Source organism: Diplotaxodon limnothrissa, linkage group LG2, assembly GCF_057381915.1.
Source record: "Diplotaxodon limnothrissa isolate DT_005_m linkage group LG2, D_limnothrissa_male_GT1.1, whole genome shotgun sequence".
Lineage (NCBI taxonomy): Eukaryota > Metazoa > Chordata > Actinopteri > Cichliformes > Cichlidae > Diplotaxodon > Diplotaxodon limnothrissa.
Window position 1 is genome coordinate 29,468,976 of NC_140597.1, and position 13,854 is coordinate 29,482,829.

Genomic DNA, 13,854 nt, shown 5'->3' on the forward strand with positions numbered 1-13,854 from the left:
CATTCCTGTTCGTCACATGACTGGAAGGACGGACTGAAAACCACAGCATGTCCCAAAAAACACACATAAGATGTACAAATTAAATTTGCTTTATTACAAAGAACAAATGAGCAGTTGTATGAAGAATCATCTATACCAGCACTAAATTATCTAGTAGTTGAAAAGTAGTTGTGAGAAAATCTTGCTTGATCTTGAAGAAGGAAAAACATAATCAATGGAATTATTGGAGTGCTCATTTGGTCAAATGCCTCTTGAATCCAGGATGTTTGAGAGAGGTCTCCCTCAGTTTTTCTTCGGCTCTGATGGAGGTGACTCTACCAGCTTGTTGTGGACATGCATCATCCCTGTGGACAAAAAACAAGACTCAGTAGTTTTTCTATGACTCATGTCTGCTTTGGAAATATTTTTTCTTAATCAGCTGGAAATATAAAATGTTTTTCTCCCACTCAGCAACTGCATGATCTGTGATTCAGTGTCTCACCTTTAAAGTACTTCACAGTTTTGACTCGCAGTTCCAGGGTGGCGTCTTCATCGCACACAAAAATGGTCTGTGGGTGCTGCTGAAAGGCAGACACTGTCCACATGTGATTCACACCTTCCTCTATGGCTTTGTACAAAGCAAACGCCTTGTGTGCTCCGGTGATGAGAATCATGACCTGAGGACAGATTGAAAACCGAGAAATAACTCAGCAAGTTCAGAAGTTAACTGATGACCACTCTTCTTGATATTTAGGCACAGCAGCAAAAACACAAACACCAAGGCACGTGGCTGACACTGAGCCAGACTCCCAACCTCTTTGGCATCCATGACAGTGCCCACTCCCACCGTCAGCGCCATGGTGGGGACTTTTGAGAGATCTCCATCAAAGAATCGGGCATTGGCCATGATGGTGTCCTTTGCCAGCGTTTTCACCCTGGTCCTGGATACCAGACTTGAACCAGGCTCATTAAATGCAATGTGGCCATCAGGTCCAATACCTGACACAGAAAAAGAAGAGGGGACTTAATTGTTTTGCAATCATTTATTACAGGGCAGAAGAAAAGAAATGTGTGGCTGCAGTATTTTCACTTTTATCTGTGTGTCTTCTGACCTCCAACAAACAGCTGAATCCCCCCAGCAGCTGTTATTTTCTTCTCAAAGGAGTCACACTCTGCCTGCAGGTCGGCGGCGTTGCCATCGAGGATGTGCGTGTTCTCTGCTTTTATATCTATGTGCTTGAAGAAGTTATTCCACATGAAGGAGTGGTAGCTCTCAGGATGATCTCTGGGAAGTCCTATAAAAGCAGTTTATGGCAGTTTCTTATGCAAGACCAGAGCTTGGAAGCGTCCCTCACTCTGTATGCTTAATGGCACAATAGAGAACAATCAGGACCTACCTACATATTCATCCATGTTGAAAGTCTTCACGTACTGGAATGAGAGATCTCCATTTTTGTAGTATTCAATCAGCTTCTTATAACAACCTAAAGGAGTGCTTCCTGAAGACGGGCAGAAAAAGCAACAAAGGAGTGAGAGGAGGAAACGTAGGCTGCACATTAAAATCATGCAAATCTAAATACATGTGCTAAATGCTACATCACAGGACTGCACGTTGCTCTTACCTGTAGGGAGCCCCAGAGTGAAGTATTTGTTGGGGCCAGGGCTGAACTGTAAAATCTTGTTTCTAATGTACTTTGCTGCCCATTCGCTCGCCTGGTCGTAGTCGTTCAGGATGATGAGCTTCATGGTCCTGCAGAAGTCAAAACAGTGAGAAATGAAGCAACGAAGTTGTTTAGACTCTAAACAACTTCAGATTCTAAGAAGATCGTCTCAAAACACTCCTTGTCAGACTTTAGACTCATCAATAAAAATCAGCCACAAGCAGAGCAGTTGGAGCTCCGAGGTTTCCGAACATACTCGCAAATCGCTCACAGCTTTACTCACCCGCGCAGTGTCGACAGAACCTCACATTTACTGATTTTTTAAAAAGTACTTTAGTTAATGCAGCCAGCTTTACCTTTCAGATTTCAGTCCGAGCACACGGCTCTGGGTGGATCATGTGACTTTCTGCCGGAGGCGAACAGCGCGCACCGCGGAAGAAACGAAAACTGAACTTCAAGCCCAAGAGCTGAGAAAACAAAAGGCACCGGGCTGCTCCACAGCGCCCTTTAATGACAGAAAAGCCTGTGTCCCAAAGGCCAGTCCTTTTTTACTTTTACGCGAGAGTTTTGAACGATTATTGTGAGCTTTTAACAAAAAGAATGAGTCTGCTGTTGCGCAAACGCCCTCTCAGCTTCCCAGGATTTAAAAGTCTAAACAGTAGCATCTGCACATTATGTCCACTCCAACCTTTCATCATTGCCCAAAATGCATTCCCGACCAAACAACAGCTGCCGATGGGTGAAAGAAGCTTTTGAAATTTTCGAAAAACTAAGATTGTTTGCAGTTTTTAAAATAACCAATTACATTTCTGATATTAATGTTAAAATGATAAGCTCTGCATCTTTATCATGAGGGCTCATTTTAAGGCTCAGACACTCATTAAATTAATATTATAGATTCTCGTGTATAAAAAAGTGCTGCTAAAAGGCGTCATTGATGAAAAAAGTTGATTAAAATAAAATGATTTTAGAATACTAAGTCCCATTTACTTATCTATTGTTGTTTTACCAATTTTCCCACGTTTTTTGAATTGTAATAATCGATTTATTCAGCATGATCATAGACCAAATCTACCTACTTAGTAAGGAGTGTTGGTGTGAAAAACAGAGGAGTAAGATCAAAATGTTGGTCTCTTTAACTGAACTTTTGAATCCATTCCAGGCCTTTTATTTGTCCTTAAATATCATTAAAGACCGTTGAAACGAGCTACATTTAGATTCAGCATGTGCTGTGCTCTCTGCAGCTTTACAAGTATAAGTGGGTGTAGATGTTGGATATGGACTGACTTTTATACAGACACACTGTTGGGTATTTCCATTTTTTCAGTAAACTGGGTACAGAAACACACTCAGAGTGTGTGCTGGTCATGTGTCCTGTGTGGTATGGCTGCATCCATGGGCTCAGAATAAGATAGGAGATAGGCATGAACTCGTCCATCACCAGGCAGGATGACAATAGAGAAGCTCAATAACATTGTTTGCTTCATGTAGCATTCCTATCAATCTTGATGAGCTTTTATAAACCTCTCTGTCTTTTTTGCCCTCCTGTCTGCATGTTTGTCCTTATCTTCTTGTTTCTCTGTAGGGTGACCAGTACAGACACCTGTTTTCTGTACAGACATCTGTTCTTTATTACTATTATTGTCCTTATTATTTTAATATTATTGTTTTGTTTACTCTTATTGTTGCCTGCTGCTAAACTAAACAAATTTCCCCTTGTGGGACAATAAAGAATTTGAATTGAATTGAATTGAATTTGGTCTATATATTTGTGAGGAGCTGGGCTTCTGTGCTTAGGCTAGAAGAAGTGGTAGAAAATACATTCATGGTTTATTGTTTTGTTTTTATTTTAGAATTTAACTTTCATTGACATGGTTGATATGAACTGTAGAACACTCTGCATTGCCCACTTCACATTGCATCACACTGTACTTCTTCTACAGAGTATAATGTGCAAAGTTGATAATGCACAATACGAGGTGCCACATTAAACAGCATTTAAAGTATGGTTGATTACTTTAGAATGTGATTAATGGTTTAACACAGACGAATCTTTAGTCAGCAGACTAACAGCTCACACCTCCTCTCAGCGACCACTGACCCACTGTAACCAGAAGAGGGCAGCAGTGCCAAGGAAGAAGAGATGAGATGTGCCATGTTTAACTATATTTGTTTCTTAAATGCCTACTCACTTTCTACAGAATTTGTTATCACCACACTGTGAGACCTGGATTTAATAAATATGGGAAGGACACCAGGTTTTATGCATGTAGTGTACCAAATGCCTACTACCTGAAATCTAAATCTTTGGCTGTGTCTGTCCATCCAGTGTTCTCCTTGCTTCAGTCAGAAGTTAGAGCACACATCAGCGGCTTCTGCTGTCCAAATTTGTTTGGTTGTGTGCCGGTTTTTCACAGAGGGGCCAGCGTCAGTGCATCACTACATGCTGCATTTCGGTTTGCTGGCTAGTAGCAGCAGCAGCTACGCTCAGATGATCAAGCTAAATTTCTGACACTGTCACAGTTTTATTCCACACCACACACTGTGATGCTGGACCAGGACTGAATTATAGGGACTGAGGCTAGATGACAAAGCTTTGAGAGCAGCTCCATGAAAATGTAAAAATATCAGTGTTATCCTTCAGCCTCTTAGTAGCTGCACATATAGAATAAATTTCAAAATCCTGCATCACCTCAGTCTCAAGTGACAAGACTTGGCATCAGACCTCAAGGTCAAGGTCACGAAGATGCAAACTTTTTCGAGGCTTGTACTAGATGTATCTATGGTATCAGTTTGAAAATACAACATTGTATTTGCAAACCTGGGCGTCCATGGCACGCAGGCAGGTGGAAAGGTCAAGGTGGGATCCTTGACCTTTAAAAGGAAGCAGGAAACAAACAGAAGATAACTGACTGAAGATGAGCTCGAGCATGATCACTGACAGTGAAGCACAGAAGACAGAAGCACATGAAGGGATATAAATCTGTCTAATTAAGAAGCAGAAACCATTGTGAGTCTATTTCAACCTCGTTAGTTTAATATTAAAGCGACAGCAGGTGCAAAATGACAAAACTCTGAAGCAGGGAATGGCTTGGCAGACCGTTGTTCTCTCCTGATCCCGCCTGACGGATTTTTGTCTACCTCTGATTTTCTTTGTGTCCATCCCACCAATTCCGGTGGTCTCGGGAAAATGTCAGTTCAATAAAGTGAGAAATTTCAGAGATGAATTCTTCTGCGTCTCTTTCCGTTATACGTGTGATGTCTTATCCTTCATATTTTGTTCTGACGTGTTTGTAAGCCACCATGGCATTTTCTGGCCACACACTGAGTTTGTTTCCTCTATTTGGCTCTTATCAAATTTACAAGGGGATAAGACTAAACACTGACTGACTAAAGTTACACTGAAATAACAATGCTTCTCTTTACTCTGTGTTGCCTCTGAAGTATAAAACCCAGTGGGAAACATAATCAGGTTTGTCTGCAACAATCCAGCATCACTCAGCGTGAAACTAAAGGTGACTGTCTTAAAAACAGATTTTTTTTGCTTTCCAGGAGTTCTGTTATCCTCGCTTATTGTGGATGCAAAGACCTGATACAGCCGTTTGTAAGACAACACATTTATGGTTATTCCTTACATACAAAGTGTGCAACAGACACATTACATAGTTATCTATGATGTGCATTAATGAGGAAAAGGACAGAATTTCTTCTGAATTTCCACTTTCATTGATTTCCACCTGTGATATTTCATTTCCCAACATTTTCACATGGAACAGTTTAACAAACCCATAATACTATCATAAAAACTGCAATATTGAATAAAACAAGGAGTCAAACAGAAAAAACAAACAAACCAAAAAGGGTTTTAAATCCTGATTTGTATCAGCTACCTGTTAACCTATTAATTCCTTTCAGATTAATCAAAGTTTCCTTTAGTTGTTGTTCTAACTCTCTGATCAATACAATCGATAGAACTCCACTCAGTTCTATCGATTTAATTTAACCTGATTCAGTCCACCCAATGCTTTCACTCACTGTATGCGCAAACTGTCTAGTTATGATACCCAGTAACACTTCAACGAGTTACCAATACAACTCAGACACAATGAATTTGTCTTGAAAGGTGCTATATAAATAAAACTGTACTTTTATTTACTTTCTTTACTCACTTTTTATGTTATTGCAATAACACTTTTTACACTTTTTTTTTAACACAAAAGAATTATCCTCATTCAAAAGTCATGTAAGAATCTCATTGGCTTACGGAATGTTGATGTTATTTTAAAAATTCATACAAAAACATGACCTCATTCAAAAATGTCATGTGACAACCTCATTGGCTTATGGAATTCTGATGTCACAGGCTTCTAAAGCTTTGATCCTCATGAATCCTTAAGTAGGGGTGAGGATGTAGAACTTTTAGTCCGTTATTTGCAGCACTTATGTTAGCAGCATTCAAACGTTCACCAGTAAAGCATTTTCAAACATTTGGATCCTTTTCGTACTCACGGTATAAAGACTCCAACATGTCTCAGAAAGAGCAAGAAAGACAAGAAGCTGACCCCAGCTCTATTCCATGGTATGAGTCCCTAGACCCTTATATCAGCTCTCTTCCTTGGGATGAACAGGTAGAATTAGAGGAAAAGCGATTGGAAGAAATGGAGAATGAAAATCTCATGAACAGAGAAAAGATTAAGATCCTGACAGAAGAAAATGAGAGAAAGAGCGCTGAATTAGAAAAATTATCCTACCAGCTTCAGGAAAGGGAAGGTATTATTGAGGAGAAACAATGTGCTCTCCAAGATAAGAAGAATCACGAGCTCCAAGAAAAGCTTGATGAAGCTCTGGAAAAAATTAAAGATCTGCTCCAAAAGGAGAAAAAAGAGAGCATTAAAGGGGATAAAATGCTCAAGAAGAATCAGGAGCTCCAAGAAAAGCTTGATGGAGCTCTGGAAAAAATTAAAGATCTGCTCCAGAAAGAGAAAAAAGAGAGCATTAAAGGGGATAAAATGCTCAAGAAAAATCAGGAGCTCCAAGAACAGCTTGATGGAGCTCTGGAAAAAAATAAAGATCTGCTCCAAAAGGAGAAAAAGGAGAGCATAAAACAGGACAACATGGTCAAGAAGAATCAGGAGCTCCAAGAGAAGCTTGACGATGCTCTAGAAAAACTGAAAGAAATCCACCAAGAAGAGAAGCAACAGTCCACACAGCAGAGAGACCTGCAGAGCAAACTCCAAGCCATGGAGGAAAAATACAAAGCTCTGCAGGTGAAACATGATAAAAATCTGCACAAAAATCAACAGTTGCTTCAAGACAAGAAGAAAATGGAAATGAAACAGAAGGAAATGGACTCCAAGTTTGACGAGATGGAGGAAAAACACAGAATGCTTCAAGTCAGGCTCGATAAAAAAGTGCACAGAAATAAAGAGTTCATCCAAGAGAGAGAGCAACAAGGAATGCTCGAGAAAGAAATGGACCGAAAGTTTGAAGTCTTGGAGGAAAAATGCAAAATGCTCCAAATAACTCTTGAGGAAACACTGCTCAAAAATAAAGAGTTGCTTCACGAGAAAGACCAACAGAAAATACAACAGCAAGAAATGGATTGCAAGCTGAGGAACATCGAGAAACAAAATGAAGGCTTGCAAGTAATACTCGATGAAGCTCTGGAGAAAAATAAAGAGATCCACCAAGACAAAAAACAAGAGCCCGTAGAGCAGAGAGACCTGCAGAGCAAACTCCAAGCCATGGAGGAAAAATACAAAGCTCTGCAGGTGAAGCATGATAAAACTCTGCACAAAAATCAACAGTTGCTTCAAGACAAGAAGAAAATGGAAATGAAACAGAAGGAAATGGACTCCAAGCGTGATGAGATGGAGGAAAAACACAGATCGCTCCAAATCAAGCTTGAGAAAAAAGCACACGGAAATAAAGAGCTGCTTCAAGAAAAAGACCAACAGAAAACACAACAGGAAGAAGAAAAACTTAATCTCCAGAGGAAAAATCAAGCACTCCAAGAATTGTATAACGAAACGAAGTACAAAACAACTGTACTGGAAGGAGAAAAGAAAAAACTGGAAAATCAATGCTCAGCGATGCAGAGTAGCATCAATGAGATGCTGAGAAAAAATACCGAACTTGAGGAACTTTCTAAGACCTTGAAGCACAAAAACACTGAAATCCAGGCGCAAAAGCAAGAACAACAGAAAACACATAAAGACCTGCAGTGTAGACTTCAAGATATCCAGAAGAGAAACCAGCAGCTGGAAGACATGCACACAGATGTGCACAAGGCAAAGCGAATAGAGGAGGCAACAGTTAAAGAACTGAAAGACAACCTTAAAGAAAAACAAGAACAATTAGAAGACATGGTGAAAAGATGCAACAAACTTGAGAAAGAAAACGCAGAAACAATCGATGAGCTGAAAACCCTCATCATTGAGAAAAAAGTGCTCGTGGAAGAGTATCTGAAAAAGAAGAAAAAACGCTTCCACTGGTTCTAGAGGAGGGGCACTGCTGCTTCTCACCTGATGTAACCTCGTCTTCCTCCACCTCTATTCCATCTTCATTTCCCCCCTTCCCCTCCCTCCTTATTCTTTTTTCACCCTCACCCCCCGACCAGTCCCGGCAGTTGACTGCCCCCTCCTGAGCCTGGTTCTGCCATAGGTTTCTCCTTTAGGTTTCTTTCACTTTAAAAGGAGTTTTTCCTATCCACTGTCGCCTGGTGCTTGCTCAGAGGGGATTGTTGGGGTTTTCTCTCCTCTCTCTCTCTCTTTCATTCTTTCTATCCTCCCTTTTCCCCCTTCTGCCTTTTCCTTTACCCAATAAACACAATTGCCCACATTTTACATGTGTTTGAAAAATGTCTTCATTCAACAATAATTCATCTTAGGTATAAAAACAAGAAATAGGTAATAGCTGCATGTGTGTTTGTGTGTGTGCATAATATACATACTTGTTTCCCAGAAAGAATTAATACTAGATGGATAGAGACAGGTTTTAAAGACTAGAAATGAAAACATGTGAGTCCTGTCTTTAAATAAAAATATATAATTCCCTATATTCCTATCTATTCCAAACAACGGTAGTAAGTAACAAAGTTTCAAATTTGTCTTTCACTTTGACTCTTAATTTACTAACCATGAACAAGAGGTCAGAGGTCAAATGTGGCACGATACCTTAAATCTTTCTGTGATACTTTCTGTATGTGGACCAGAGATGGGCAACACCGCATAGTCTGATTTCTTTTTTCAAGTAACGAGTAAAGTAAGGGATTACTATTGCAAAAAAGGTAATTAGATTACTGTTACTTTCCTGTAAGCAGGCTACATTACTGTGTTACTAATCCTCGTCATTTTCTTTGTGAGAGTGTCTCATGACAATGACGTACAAGCTTGCGACGTCCGTGGCAGCAACAGACGTGTGTAGATCAACAAAGGATAATATGGAGTGCAGGAGAGAGTACGACCATGCAGGGTTTAAAGCTTACTTTGAGTTTGATTCCGTAAAAAGTGACAAAAACATTGAAAACATACAGTAGTGAAGTTCTTAGCTCCCTGTTTTAGTTTTGTTGTCGTCCTCCCCGGTGTTCCCCTCACTCTCTTGCTATTTGATGCATGAATGCTTCCTCGGCTCAGCTCCCGTCCCCACACCCTGTCGTCACTTTTTTAAATACTTCCATCACACCAACAGGCACTTTAGAATCACCAATTGACAAGCATGTGTTTGGACAGGCTCAAACCGGAGAGGTGATCAATGGACCACAGCGCTGCACACCCCTGGCAACTTTGGGGGTAAAGCCACTGGTTTGTGGTGGTTGCCAGGTGAAATCAGGGTCTGCTGCACCAAAAACATAATTCTGATTGCTTTGGTTGCAATCAGATTGCCATAGTCATCTGCAGTTTGCATGTTGGATGCCAACTACTCACAAAGCGGTGGGAAAAGTTTGGTTTGGTTTAGTTTGGCTTTCATCTTTACTTTTGCGTCCTTTCTAAAAACACTGACATATAGGTCTGGTCTACCTGGACTGGCAGCATGCTCGAGGTGTCCCAGGCTCGCCTGTTTGGTCAACACGTTCTCACTCCCAACTCGTCAAACGTGTGACGCATGGTCAGGCTCCCTCTGCTGCACTTATGGACGCGCAGGGTACCCCTCTCGCGTCGGGACGTGAAGGGTCCTCCGATTGAAGAGATTGCCGGGAAGTGCCTGTTGTCGGTATATTTAGACATTTTCCAAATCACATTGTAGTGACGTATACAGAACACAATAAATTATATAATGTAAACAACTACCTGAAAAACAGGTAGAACGATACTTTTGTATCGTTTATTGCATTTACGGAGGGAGTGATGTATGCTGGGTAATGGCACAGCTAGCGACTGGGTGACTTTATTCACCCGCTTCGGCTGTTATCAGTCCATACATTAGCGTTATTAGCACAAACCAGTCCCATAGATATGGGCCATCTCCTGCTAGATTGTTCAGAAGGTTGTTCTCATCCATCCAGATGGAGGATCACTAACAGGAGCGTGGGAAGACTCCAGAATCCACTCTGGCTGGAATCCGGTGGATATGCAGTGTGTACAGGTAAGACCATTTAAACGGACAGCATTTATAGAATGACTATTAAAAGTCAGCGAGTGTCAGTAATGTTAATGTGGTTATGTTAGTAATACACCGAGTGCTAATATAACAGCTTTAAGATGCATTTGTAGATATTATTACGTGTTTTACCGTCTTTATGGTGCTAGCTTAAAGTTACGGTGTAAACGTTAGCTTATATTGGAGGAAAGCTGTTACTGGTTAAACGATGTTAGCACAGAAATATTAGCTTCTGTCATGACTGATGAAGTTACCAGTTAATAAAGTTTTCAGTAAAGTGTTTAATCGCAGCCACAGATTGACAGCAAATATCTCGGTTAGCTTCAGTGCATCTATAATAAATATGTGCAAGTTTCAGTGCTTCGTTTAAACTGTATGATACTTGTACTGACCCAGGGTCAGTGTAAAATACAATCCTAGCTGTGTGAACAAAGCCTGGCTCCTTTAATCCTGCATGACAAACCTCAGGATGCAGGTTATTATTACTCTTTCCTGCTGGCACACCTGTCACACCTGAGAGTCAGCTAGAAACTTACAGTGACGTGGACATCATGCAAAGACTGCCAGACTCTGTAATACTGCAAATGATCAGTGACTCAGGTTAACACTAAACTTTAAACGGCACCTCTGTGTCTCTGTGTGCTGAACATCTAGGATTGAGTCAGGCTGCATTGACTGTGGGACTTTAATGTGTTAAAAGCAGGTTGAAGACGGCTCAGAAACATTTGAAGATTAAAATTTAGCATTATGGCTGCTGGTGGTTTGTAAAGCCTCTACTCAGCTGTATTTTTGTTACTAATTTATGTTTGTTGTTGTTTAACACAGATTTCAGAAGAGCAAATATGCTTAATAGTTTAACTAGATTTCATTTGTCAGTGTGGGACTGCTGAGTCACCTGAAGAACTCATTTCATTCATTCTCCACATGATGTTCATTTACAGAAATGTTTCACAGGAACTGATTCCTCCCAAAGGTTGAACTAGTGTGTTTCCATAGATTACCTCTGTATGAATGTACTTCTTAAATGAAGGCAAGTGTTTGTCCTGTTTGTTCCTCAGGTACAGTACGTGATATCAAGGGCAGGCGGTCAACACTGGGGGAAGACAAGAAGCAGACGTACTTCCAAGAGGGAGCTGCAGTGAGGTCAGAGGTCAGAATCTGAAACAGCTCAGGTTTATATTTTAGAGGTTATAAAAAATCAAAATGTATTTATAAAGAAACCTTTAAATAATAGTCATAATTATGATTATTATAAGAAATATCAAACATTTAAGTGGATTTTCTGTTACACATATTGTGTTAGCCCTGCAATAAACTGGCAGCCTGTCTTTGTCCTGTATCAGCTGGGATAGGCTTCATCCTCCCGCAACCCTGAATTGGATACATTGTATTCCAATTATGTAATCTGATCATTTACAAACTCAAGGTTTATAATCAAAATGTAAGTAATAATTATAAAATGGGAAAGCAGAAATAAGTGTGACATGAATGTAAATGTGTGAGCTGACATAGAGGACAGCTACATGCAGTCTGAAAAACCTTTGTTGTCAAGTTTGCTGTTATATCAGCACGAGATCTTCTTACATAGAAGAGACATTAAAGTCTCTAACTCAGTGAAGCATTATTGGTCCCGTCTGTTTGGATAAATATAGTAAGTTGATGTATGTCCATTTATTGACACATTTTCTTAAGTGCTTATCCAGCTCAGGATCACAGTGGAGCTGCAGCTGGATATGTTCACTAAATAAACCTTACAAAAGTCAACAATAAACCTGCATCCATGTACGTTGTTGTCCACAGGATGAGAAAATCAAACTGGAAGACTGTGGAACATGTTAATAAATGTTTGTGTGTTTATGCCTGTGTCTTTCACAGGAGGCGCTGGAAGGTTTCCCTAATAGTTCCTGGTGAATCAAAGCAGAACCATAAAGGTTGCTGGATTGCATGATGGCCTTACCCCTGAGCAGTCATCCTGTTACAGGAGGAACCAGTTAGAAGCTGTTTTCAAAGTAGCTGAGCAGATTTCATCTCAAGTAAGCAATTAAGTGTTTGTTCGTTTGTTCTGCCACTTAAAGAGCATTTAAGGACGTCTTTCGAGTGTCCAGTTGAATTAATTCTACTGGCTCTCATGGTCATTTGTGATTATAGACATATTTTTCATGTTCATCCAGCTATTTAGTAAATTCTATCTATTTAGTAATATCCGTCAGCTATAAAATGTAATATAAATATAAAAATATCTAAATATCTCCTGTCCTTTATGTTTTAATGATGTAAGTCTGTTTACATTAGCATTCCTCACATATCAATGAGATGCTGTACAGTACAATCCTGCTGACACAGCAGAGGGATAACGACGGCTATTCAACATCGTTACACGACACATTCGAGCTGCATGATGCAGACAAAGTGACTAAATCATCTTTTTTGTGGTTTATTGTCTTCAAACCAGCAGACAAAGCCGATTGCAGAAGATGTCGGAGAAGAACTTCAGGCCGTGGACTGAAAAGGTATTTTTTTCTTGTTATCAAAAGACATTTGGAGTGGCAGCTTCTACAACTGGTTGTGCTGAAGTAAAGCTTACAGTCTAAGAAATCACAGTGTTGATATTCAGCACAAAGAGAAAAGCTCACTTGTTTGAATTAATTTACAATCATAGTTTTATAAATTCTGACTGTAAACAGCTTTTACAGCTTTGATATTGTTTGACAATCGATATTAGGTGATAGGGTTTAATTTAAAGGTTTCTGTGTCCCAATGAGCCATTCACACTGATCAGTGTCAGTTTAACTGTAACACATTCATTATTTAGATTCAACAAAGAAATAACTGAATGTAAAAAAATGGCAGCCCTCAGGCAGGTTTATAGAGATATATGCATGCATTATGAAATTTATGTATCCCAGATAATTGTTATACATCTAGTCATGGCAGACCCACCTCTTCCTCCCAAGTTAACTGCAACCCAAAAGAACTAGTGGGGCTATTTACACACTCACAACCAGTGTGGGGTAAAAAGAGCCACCAAAAAGCTGTCAGCCACAGATGTGCTAGAAGAGTTAGAAACTCTACTTATGGAGAAACTTTCTAAGTCTAACAGGGGACAGGTACTCCTGCCCAAATAACATGATATAACCCCACATACAGCCCAGCCATAAAGTGAACCAAGTCATTTAGTTAAAGACAGCATGGGACCAAATGCATGTAACCAGCCTGCATCAACCTGACATTTCTTCCTCCTGAATTAAATGAATGAATGGATGAAAGTTAAATGACTACAAACCTAAAGCCACTAGTTCCCACACTGGAGCTCCCTGACACTGTGTGTTAACCGTATTTAGCTTGTATCAACAGTTGTAACAGGCTAAGCCACCTGAGACACTGCATTGAATGATTGTTCCTGTCTTAATGGTTTCAGCTCAGATGTTCTGCTTTTTCCTTTCAGTAGATCAAAGCAGCTCGTGCTCCTTCTGCTTCCAATTTAGAAGAAGAAGAAGAAGAAGGCGAAGGCTTCAGCGAAGTGGCGTTCATGGTCTCAGTGAACAGTCATGGTCACACACTGCATGTGGTTTTAAAAGCAACATGTCTGTTCACCACAACAATGGAGATGTGTAAT

The 13,854-nt window shown here is 40.1% G+C and overlaps 1 protein-coding gene, 1 long non-coding RNA gene and 1 pseudogene across 2 annotated transcripts; 2 read left to right on the top strand and 1 right to left on the bottom strand.

The window, feature by feature from the left end:
• Window positions 1-126: 126 nt before the first annotated feature.
• On the bottom strand, window positions 127-2,030 carry gnpda1 (glucosamine-6-phosphate deaminase 1). Its single transcript, XM_085370211.1, has 7 exons — window positions 1,997-2,030; window positions 1,602-1,729; window positions 1,377-1,478; window positions 1,092-1,274; window positions 794-978; window positions 482-656; window positions 127-344 (listed from the first exon to the last, which is right to left on the bottom strand). Exons 2-7 carry the CDS (start codon window positions 1,723-1,725, stop codon window positions 283-285), a joined length of 831 nt encoding a protein of 276 aa, XP_085226337.1. The 5' UTR covers window positions 1,726-1,729; window positions 1,997-2,030; the 3' UTR covers window positions 127-282.
• A 4,052-nt stretch (window positions 2,031-6,082) lies between these two features.
• Window positions 6,083-8,173, top strand: LOC146638639 (uncharacterized; annotated as a pseudogene).
• A 1,657-nt stretch (window positions 8,174-9,830) lies between these two features.
• On the top strand, window positions 9,831-13,854 carry LOC146638640 (uncharacterized). Its single transcript, XR_014906774.1, has 5 exons — window positions 9,831-10,223; window positions 11,297-11,388; window positions 12,114-12,271; window positions 12,691-12,748; window positions 13,684-13,854. It is a non-coding gene; the product is annotated as an uncharacterized LOC146638640 (long non-coding RNA).

Coding starts and splice junctions, on each gene's coding strand:
- gnpda1 (XM_085370211.1), bottom strand. CDS start 1,725: ATGAAGCTCATCATCCTGAACGACTACGACCAGGCGAGCGAATGGGCA. Junction 979..1,091: donor GATTCAGCTGTTTGTTGGAG/GTCAGAAGACAC, acceptor TTTCTGTGTCAG/GTATTGGACCTGATGGCCAC. Junction 345..481: donor AACTGTGAAGTACTTTAAAG/GTGAGACACTGA, acceptor TTTTGTCCACAG/GGATGATGCATGTCCACAAC.